The sequence below is a fragment of the Aulostomus chinensis genome, chromosome 9 (genome assembly GCF_037954235.1).
Source record: "Aulostomus chinensis isolate RoL2024-O1b breed Wild chromosome 9, RoL_Achi_v1.0, whole genome shotgun sequence".
NCBI classification, from domain to species: Eukaryota; Metazoa; Chordata; class Actinopteri; order Syngnathiformes; family Aulostomidae; genus Aulostomus; species Aulostomus chinensis.
In genome coordinates this window covers 11,283,162-11,293,680 of record NC_141328.1, presented here as the reverse complement: position 1 = coordinate 11,293,680, position 10,519 = coordinate 11,283,162, and the positions used below count along the sequence as shown (strand labels likewise).

Sequence of the window (10,519 nt, the reverse complement as noted above, 5' to 3'; positions counted from 1 at the left end):
TTGGGTTTTTTTTTTCTTGTCTTCAAGGACATCTCTGTCCTATAGGCTTCAGTTTGTGCGGATGAAAGCTCTTACTGGCTGAACAAACATGGTTATACTCCATGTGGTCTCCAGTTCCTAATTCTGTGATAGTTATGTTATAAGAAGATCAGTTCCTTTATCCTTGTTTGTGGGATTTGTTCTGTGTTTTTAAAGCGTTTTCAAGGCTGAAATGATTACATTATCCTTCTTTTTAAGATTTAAATTATTGAATTTATCACTATTGTATTCTATACTAGAATTTACAAAGTCAAGGATAAGACCATATCATTGTGAAGATGAATTCCAAAATACCAAAATCTTACAGCTTTACCTTGACAGAATTTAGTCTCCATTTCTAATACCGTGATAGTTGTGTTATAAAAGGATCAGCTCCTTTATATTTGTTTTTGAGATTTGTTCTGTGCTTTTAAAGCATTTCAAGACTGAAACTAATATGTTATCCTACCTATTAAAATTACATTTATCGATCGATTTTTTTCACGATCATATTCTATCTATCCACACCCTGGACAAGGTCATCAGTTCATCGCAGGGCTAATAGATATAGACAGACAACCATTCACACTCACAGCCACGACTTCGGTCAATTTAGAGTGTCCGATCAACCTCGTCCCCTCTTGCATGTCTTTGGACTGTGGGAGGAAGCCGGAGTACCCGAAGAGAACCCATGCACAGGGAATTTGCAAACCGCTCGAACCCGGAACCTTCTTTTGTAAGGCAACAGTACTAATCTTGCCCATAAACTATCATATTCTATTTTTTCTAAAATTGTATTATAATTAAAAGTAAAGACGAATTGCTACATGCCAAAAACTTCCAGAGATTTTACCTTGACAGAGTGTATTGAAATGTGGATCCATCATTGCTGCTTTCCTAGTAACTACAGTACCTCATTGCAGACCTACAAAAGCAGTTTCTCGTAATCGAAGCAGCCGATTGAAATCTCAAACTTTCGCCACCTCGCGGGGGTGAGGTGAAATGCAGCGGCGGTTTGGAGCCCGGATGAAACAGCCATTGGGGAAGTGTACAGTGCTTTAACCTAACTGAGGAGGGCTCTCTCTCTGGAATAAAAAAAGCAAAGTAAAAGACGACCGAGGATAGACATTTTCAAGAGCCAACAGATCATTTCGGCGAGATATTACCTTATATTGAAAGGCTTTACAAGGGCTTAACTGCTCTCGGACTCAGTATACGGGGCGACAGACTTCAACTGTGGAAGTTGGGATACGTGCACAGCGGAAAATATATTGCTGAGCCTGAGCTACACTAGCCACACGCTAAGCGGCACAACTAGCCAGATAGCTAACTGAAGCTGCGAACTAACGTTACAGCTTGTGAACTGTGAACTCGCTTTCTGATCACGGAGCTTGAAATCCAGTCACAAGCTCAGGCTCTGTGAGAATCCAGGGAGTTGCTTAATGAATTATGTCTGCCACAAGCATTGACCCTCAGGTAGGAAGGACAAAATACTTCGCCTGTGTAGATCTTGCAAGCTAGCTTCCTGCTAACGATATACGGGGCTACGGCTATTCCTCGGAAGTGCTAGCTCGCTCCCAACGATGGCCGGTGCATGTCGTTTGGAAGTTGGCTATATTACATAAACAGTGAAATATTTCTAATATAGATGTAGTCCAGGTGACTCTCACTGGCAGGGATGCTAACATCTGTGAAATAAATGTTTAATTCAAACAATATAAATATACCTGCGACGTAACAGAAGAGGCGCTACCTATGGCTGAGCACGTCAAACGAACATTTATAAATTACACGGAGGATCTTGTTAACTTAAAATCGTAACTTTGAACGGATTGTGCTGTTTATGCATCGTCTGCATGCTTTCCCCAGATGCTTACATTATGTTATGGCCAACTAACGTTCAGTTTGTAATGCATTAACATCAGTAGAAAAAGGCTTGTAAGCCATTTTGAGGGGGCTGTGTTAGCTAGCGAAGTTGAGCGTGAATGAAGGGTAGCGTTGGTTAGTTAATTTACCGGTTGATCACGAACAAAACAAACAGATTTAACGATATTAAGTACTATAAATAGCTCTATATAAATACCATCCACAAATTCAATCACTGAACCTCGTTAGATGTTTGCTGTGCTTCTCTTCAGGAAGTGGTCCAGTAGCTTCTGAGCATCACAAGTCATATTTGGGGCTATACACGGTCCCTACCTAAAGTGCAAAATTTAAATTATCTCAGTATAACCATTTACTTTTTTTCTTTTCATGATTCCATTTGGATGCAGAGATCAAAGGGACAAGGGTCTAAAGGTGAGTCGATCAATCTTAAAAGACTTATTGTACTTTGTGTTGATTTTTAGGTTTAGGCCCACATTTACTGAGTAAATTAGTATTTAACTCACATTCGTTTCATAACATATAACATATTAATCAGACTCCACCATAAATAATGTTAGCAGAGTATTGCAATGTATGACCTGGATTTTACATTTATTATAATGTACATCGGCAACCAACGTACAAATGAGAGGAGTAGTTTGGATTTGGGCAAGAGTTGTTGTAATTATTGTCACTTCGACTGAAACTAATTGTGGTTTATATTTGTCTTGATTTTGAGCTTTGTCTGGTGAACATATTCATCAGAATTTGAATATGGCTCAAACAGTAGTGAAATAAATGGTAACTGCAGGCTCCCATCCCCTTATATTGGCTCTTCATAGAAATTTCAGTGACTTAAAGCGCCCCAACTGTGGGTCCCAAGACACTAGCATGCAAGCTGCAGTTTTCAATCCACATTTTACAAAAAAAACTCTAATTCTTAGAGGATGCTCAGTGTGACCAGGTGTATAAAATGGTGGTGATACAGAATCTTATGGACAGAAGTAAAGAGAGCTTGTTGATTTGAAGAGTATCTGTCTACTCTGTGTTTTCTGATGGGTGATTCAAGTCATCGTCTTTCAGGGGGTAGGTGTAAATTCTCTTTCATAGAGATTGGATGTCAAATTCAGATTAGGATATTTTGAGGATAAAAATATTCTCAAAGATATGTTTTTAATCATACTTAAAGCATGATCCACCTCCTTACTGATGTGTTAAGGCTGTTCCAATATAATTCCTAAATTTGGATAATACACTGGTTATTTCTCAAACTTTACCCTGTTAAACCTTCTGGCAGGGACAAATTTTGTTTTTCCCACATTAGAGAGCCCATTTTCTGCTTCTGCTGTAGTCAAGGCAGCTGGTGAACAAGGAGAGAGGAGTTTCCCTAAAAGATGGAAATATTCACAAATAGTATACAACAGATACTGTGTTCTGAAAAATTTGACTAAACATAACGTAGGGGGGGATTCAGTGGTTCTTAGAGGTTTCTTACTAGCCAGAATTAAAGATATACTAGATTACCATTGTTGTGGAACTATGATAGAGTTTGAAAGATTATTGATGAAAATTGGCACAAAAACAAAGCATGTTGTCAGCATAAAGTGATTAAAGTGTAGTTGACTTCCTTTGGATTATGTTTTTAGGTACGATGCATTCTTTTAATTTTTTTTCTTCGATTGGATTTGGATATAAGAAACAAATGGTATGAGTCTCCTTGCTTGGTCATTAAACCTGTACAAATTACTGAATACTGATAATTTGTATTGCTAAGATAATAATTTGCAACAGAAAATATTTCAGAAATAGTGCCATTTCTTGCAACATTTGCGCTGTTCAATGATTACAGATCACTGGTCAAAATACTAATTGAGGTTATATAATTGCACTGGCTGATATTGCAAGCTGAAATTCATCTATATGTATGTGTGTGTTAAAATGTCCATTTATCTAATTTTGCTTTGTTGCAGTGCAAAATGGTTCACTGCATCAGAAGGAGACTGTCCATGACAATGACTTTGAGCCATACCTCACTGGTCAATCAACTCAGGTAAAGCTCAGTATTTCCTGCAAAATGTAAACTGCAAAATGTTAACACAAAATGAGATGATATATAGAATATGGATTAAGATGATAAGGTCAAAATTACAATCAGATGATTGGGAATAGCAGAGCAGCATGGCTAAGGGAGAGTGGCCGTCTAGCAACCAAAGGGGTCACTGGTTCGATCCTCACTTCCCCTGGTGACCATGTTGAAGAATCCTTGAGCAAGATACTGATATTGCTCCTGATGTTAGCGACAGAATGGCGACCCGTCCAGGGTGTACCGGGCCTCTTGTCCAATGTCAGCTGGGAGGCTCCAGCCCTTCCGCAACCCCCAACGGGATAAGCGGGGAGTATAGAAAATGGATGGTAATTGGGAATATTTCCTTCCTTTCCTCAGTGTCATAAATTTGTCTCCAATCATCAATGACTCCATTGAACTTGTGTTGTACTTTTGCCACTGGTGTGTAAAACCAACCTACTTTGAATCTCCCTTTGAACTTTAATCATGTCTTCATTATTGATTTGAAAGGTGGAAATGTTCAGAATTATATCAATGTTTCAGAATATTTATGATCTAATTAATCTAATTACATCAATATAGGATTAATGTCCAGCCCTAAAATAAACATAATTTTACACAGTTACAGCAAATAAGCCAGAGGAAGTGGAGTTAGATTTAATTTGTAGAAATCAAATGGTAAATTGTTTGCTGATGTTTTCTTTCTGCTGACTTTCATCCTACAGAACAATAGCTATCAGTCCATCACCGACCCCTACCTGTCAAGCTACTACGCCCCTTCCATCGGATTTCCTTACCCCCTGAGTGAGGCTCCCTGGTCCACAGGTGGCGACCCCCCTATTCCATACCTCACCCCCTACGGACCGTTGAGTAATGGCGATCATCACTTCATGCCGGACACAGTGTTTGGCCAGCCTGGAGGCTTGGGAAGCAGCATCTACCCTCACAGGTTTAATTTTTTCCCTGAAAACCCTGCCTTCTCTGCTTGGGGCACTAGTGGCTCCCAGGGCCAGCAGACTCAAAGTTCAGCCTATGGTGGCAGCTACAGCTATCCCCCCAGCTCTTTGGGGGGCACCTTGGTGCCTGACAGTCAGTCAGGCTTTCACAGTGAAACCCTTAACAAAGCCCCTGGTATGAACAGCCTGGAGCAGGGTATGGTTGGTTTGAAGATCGGAGGGGATGTCCCTGGCCAGGGTTCAGGTGTCAAGGCTGTGGGATCTGTGATTGGGGGACCAGCAGTGGCAGCCACGGGGAATGGAGCCACACCTATTGGAATGCCCCCACCCAAACCAACCTCCTGGGCCGCTATTGCCAGTAAGCCCGCCAAGCCACAGCAGCTGAAAGCTAAAGTGAAGCCAGGGGTGCCTAATCAAGGGGGAGCCCTCCCTCCACCACCTATCAAACACAACATGAACATTGGCACCTGGGATAAGGGACCTGTGACAAAAGTAGCTACAGCCCCACTACAGCAACAGCAGCAGCCTCTTGGTCTGCCTCATGCCATGCCACCTCAAGCCCCCATGCAGCAAGGACCCATGCAGCCTCCCCCTCCGCAGTCTCTGGTGCAGCCCCAGATGCAGCCTATGGCCTTACAGCCCCAACCTCCCCATCACCAACATCATCAGCCAGCACCCCAACCCTACCAAAACCACACCCAGCCCCCACAACCTCAGACCCGCTGGGTCGCCCCACGCAACCGTAACCAAGGCTATGGCCCTGGTCAAGAGGGTAATGGTATGATGGGCATGGTTGGTGGTGGCAACAATGGCCCCCAAATTTGTGCCAGCCAGGGACCTGGTGGAGAGTCCCACCCCGTGCTGGAAAAGCTGCGTGCTTCTCATAGTTATAACCCCAAGGACTTTGAATGGAACCTCAAGAATGGTCGCGTTTTCATCATTAAGAGCTACTCAGAGGACGATATCCATCGCTCCATCAAGTACTCCATCTGGTGCAGCACAGAGCACGGCAACAAGCGGCTGGACTCAGCCTTCCGGGCTATGAATGGTAAAGGCCCAGTCTATCTACTGTTCAGTGTCAATGGCAGTGGTCATTTTTGTGGCGTGGCAGAGATGCGTTCACCGGTGGACTATGGCACCAGTGCTGGCGTTTGGGCACAGGATAAGTGGAAGGGCAAGTTTGACGTTGACTGGTTGTTTGTTAAGGATGTGCCTAATAGCCAGCTGCGCCATATCCGCTTGGAGAACAATGACAACAAGCCAGTGACCAACTCCCGTGACACCCAGGAGGTTCCTCTGGAAAAGGCCAAGCAGGTGCTCAAGATAATCGCCACCTACAAACACACCACCTCCATCTTTGATGACTTCTCCCATTATGAGAAGAGGCAGGAAGAGGAGGAGGAGGTGCGCAAGGTGGGTCAAGTTATCTCACCATTGAATAATCAAGAAAATATTTTTGGTTTCTGGACAAATGTTGAACTGAACTTTTTCTTCTTCTTATTATTATTATTATGTTTGACACTAATGCATTTTTATGTTTCCTCTTATTTGCTCTGTTCAACAGACTTTTGAGCCCCCTCAAATACAGAACCGATCTCGCTTGGATCAGGTGAGTAACCTATTTCATTTGAATGTGCCGTTGAAGTTTCTCAACTGAAAAAAAGATTGACAAGTAGTAGCGAATTTAGATAATCTATTGTATATTTGATCACTTATTTAAAAAGCCATATCTTCACATTCTCATAAGCAAAACTTTGTGTTTGTAAGCCTAATTTAGTTTTTGTGTGTGTCTTTTTCCTAACAGGAGCGCCAAAACAGGAATAAACAATAGAAGACATTTATCCTTGACTTGATCAACAGTTACACTAGGACATTTGATTTAATAAGAGACAAAAGAATATGAAAATGCAACCAAGCCCTTCATTTTCTTTTTTTAATCAAATCCTGGGGAATCTTTGCCATTGATGAGACTTAAGGGTTTTTTTGCCCTATGTACCACCCACTTCTTGTGCAGGGATAACGAGACAAGCTGATTTAATGTATTACCTAGTCACCATCACACCAGTTTCATTTTTTTTGAAAATATGTCTCTTCTCGTTTTTACCATCTTGTACTCCTCTCTCTCCAGACTGTTTTTTTTCTCTCCTGCTTCCACCCTTACATTTTTCCTGTTGAATCAGGGTTTGACTGCACCATGGAGAAAAAAATATCTGCCACTTTATATTTCAGTACAATCAGGAACAGTTGTGTCTTGCTCCCATTTGTCCATTTGGGGGCAACATTACCATGCTTCAGAGGTGTAACTGTGCCAACAGGGTTGGAGGATCCCAAAGGCAATGCAGGACTTGGAACTGTGCGATTAAAAAAACTTCAATGGTTTATCTATTTTTCATTCAGATTGACAAAATCTCTATTTTTTGGCTTACTACTGACAATTTTCATTTCAGAAACCTGTTTTCTGGAGCCTTAATGGGTTTTTTTTTTTTTTTTTATTATTGGTGACTTCTCAAAAGAACTGCTAAAACAGTGACACTGCAGGAGAAATCAGGGATAGTGTGAAGTCACACAGGACTTGAGACATTTCAGAGGAGGAATTTCAGTGGCCTCTGGGAAAGAAATAACAGTTGTTTCCTTGCAAACAGCACTCTCACCATTTAAATCAAAAATTGTACTATTGACATTGTTCACCCCTCTGCATTGCTTTCTTTAGATGTTTGTCTCAAAGAGTTATTTTTTCTGTGTCATCAGGAGATTCTGCTTGCGTACAACCCAGTCTGAAAGAATTGTTGCACCCACCATTTTAAATTGTTTTACAATCAGAATTATATTATGATGTAACTGCTACATTGAATGAATTGTTGCTTTGTGTTTTTGTTCCACGAAAAAAGGGGGAAGGTTCACATATTTGTTCATTCACCATCATTCTGTCTTAATCCATTTGTTTTTTTGTCCTGCCCCCCCTCCCAATTTGGTTTTGCTAAGTCTATCATGTTTGTCGTAATGCTAAGCTTTAACGTAGGAGTCTATATATTCATGAAAGCCTAAAAATGTATAACCTAATAAATACTGTAACTGATTTACTATCAAGTAAGAAAAAAAGGATGAAATGTGGTTTCTGTGTGTTTTTTGTTTGTTTCAGAAATGGGTCTATAGTGGAATTTTAACAATAAAATCACTTAAGGATTGGTAATGGAAAAAAATTGGATATTTAAACAATAAGTCACTAATTGATGTGTGTGCCCATACATGGCAAGCTGGAATATAATCATCTGCTGCAAATGTTAGCTCGTTGTCTATTGCGCAGCTTGGGAGTGGTGATGTTTAGTTAATGGTACTTTTGAAGAACAGAGTCCCCCTGATCTCATGTCATGCATTTCAGAGCTTTTAAAGTGGCAGTTCAGTTTCAGTAAGATTCAGCAGTTTCTCGCTTCTTGGGTCGTTTAAAACTGTCACATCAGTGTATATGGATTTCAAGGTTCCCACAAAACCAGAGCAGAACATACGTGGCTGTCTCTCTCAGGTTAAGGGATCTCTTATTTTTTCCCCCTGTATTTGTGTTTAAAGTGTCTCAGTAGTAATCTAATCAAATATTTCAATTCCTAATTTATAAATTTATGTTTTTTAAGATATTTGCCTTTAAACATGCAATGTGACTTCGGTGGACAGGATGTGTTCACATGTGTCTTGGTCTTCTCAATTATTTTTATATTTACTAATATACATTTTGATAATGTGAGAACTTAATCCTGTTTTAAATTTCTGCACTTTGCCAAGGCCACAAGTGTAAATTGAATGCTTCACAAGCATGTAAACAGATTTGTCTATTTTAGTTTTGCCGGTGTAGCCTTGTAATCCAGAGAGCTGACTTTTAGCATAATTTCATCCCTCCTTTTTATCTGTACTAATCAATAGAATGATTGATCCAAGCAATATGATGAACACCCCTTCACAAGTTTGCCTTCACTACTACTGTTCTCTCCAGTTGAGTCAGGGGGAGGCGAGAAACTAAAGGATACCACTGAGGACTGAATCACAGCCACAGAGGTCTTGAATTGGCTGTTTCTAATACAGAGTTTATAAAGGAATAATGATAACAGTCAAAGGATTGTTGCTACAAAAGTGGTTCGCCATGAAACTGTATCAACAGTACAAGAAGATAAATGTTAAATATTAAATAGACATAATCTTATAGACCACAATTCTAGTGGAAATATTGTTCAAAAGTTTTATCTTGTTTTTTTCTTGATAGAAGAAATCAAGCCTTAATAAACTGTCCATCAAGAAAGTACGTTGTCCTGACCTCGTGAGTTTTCTTACCTAACTGTACCTACACTAGTGCACTAAGAGAACTGGCTCTGCCAGGCTGTTCAGTGCATTTCATTCACAACACGGTTGACTTTAAAATAGGTGATCAAAGAGGCCTTTCTTGACCCTGCAGGGAATTAACTTTGTTATATTAAACCTATTTAACAGGAAAATATTTGCAAATCTGTGATTAACACTTGCCTGATATTGAAAATTTTATTTACTTTGATAATTAAATACTCCAGATTTATCTTTAGATGCATTATTTTTTTTGACAATCCCTCTGAACTTATTCTTTTGTCTGAGATGCACAGTATGCATCCTGTTTTAGGTAATGTATTAGTGTTATTAAAAGGCATTTGTATGTAAGACATCTTTCACATCTTGTCCATAGTTGTCAAGATTTTCTTTTCTTGCATTTATAGGAGCTCTCCATGGTGCTTATTTTCCTGATTTGGAGGAACTGCTTGGGGGCATACCAGTCACGTTATTATGATGCAAAGAACACATTTTGACCTAAAGCTACTATAATGATTTTATATGAAATCGTGATGGAGATTATTTATTCTACTGATAAGTCCCACTGAAAAATATATTATGCTGGACAACAAGTTGTGCTCCAAAACAGTGTCAATCTTGCCTCATTCTTTAAGAAATCAGCAAGGTGGATCACTCGTACAAATCTGCCACACAAAACATAGAAAATATAATGTGCTTTTTAATCTCTATCTTTTTTTTTTTAAAGAAAAAAACAGATTGGATTCAATTCAAGAAATACAGATTGCACAATGCAGAATCTGGCATGACCACTATGTACTGTATAGATGCTCATAAGAATACCACAAGAACATACAGAGGACTTGGTGCAGCTCAGGATTTATTTTGTTGTCATGTCATTACACAACATGCATTGAGGGAAATATAAAAGGAGACATCATACCATGCAGTCTCTCTGTCTCATAGACCATCATTGTGTTGTAAAGCACAAATACAGTATATTACTGACATATTTATGGTAAACTTCTAATTGAAAAGTACATTACATTTAGATCATTTATATACATATGGATATTAATTTCAGTTGACATAATCTAAAGCTATATTATCCAAATATGAGAAGCAGTTTCACATTAACCTGATATGGTTATCTGAGAGATACCAAAATTGACATCCTGTAATGAAGATATTCATAGATATTTATATAGCTTGATTCATCCATGTTACTGTGGTCAATCTTAACTCCTTCATTACTCAACAAAGGCCTAATAATTCACACAGATGTGTCTATCATCGTGGATTTGCCATTGCA

General features: G+C 39.5%; 1 protein-coding gene across 1 annotated transcript; it reads left to right on the top strand.

Moving 5' to 3' along the window:
- Positions 1–1,023: 1,023 nt before the first annotated feature.
- On the top strand, positions 1,024–8,012 carry LOC147255801 (YTH domain-containing family protein 1-like). The gene is made up of 6 exons (XM_086213781.1): positions 1,024–1,494; positions 2,292–2,316; positions 3,855–3,934; positions 4,675–6,318; positions 6,470–6,514; positions 6,710–8,012. Exons 1-6 carry the CDS (start codon positions 1,468–1,470, stop codon positions 6,734–6,736), a joined length of 1,848 nt encoding a protein of 615 aa, XP_086069907.1. The 5' UTR covers positions 1,024–1,467; the 3' UTR covers positions 6,737–8,012.
- The last annotated feature ends 2,507 nt before the right edge of the window (positions 8,013–10,519 follow it).

Excerpts from the sequence above, each read along its gene's own strand:
- LOC147255801 (XM_086213781.1), top strand. The coding sequence starts at position 1,468 with ATGTCTGCCACAAGCATTGACCCTCAG. Across the intron at positions 1,495-2,291 it reads CCACAAGCATTGACCCTCAG|AGATCAAAGGGACAAGGGTC; the intron begins GTAGGAAGGACA and ends ATTTGGATGCAG. Across the intron at positions 2,317-3,854 it reads AAAGGGACAAGGGTCTAAAG|TGCAAAATGGTTCACTGCAT; the intron begins GTGAGTCGATCA and ends GCTTTGTTGCAG.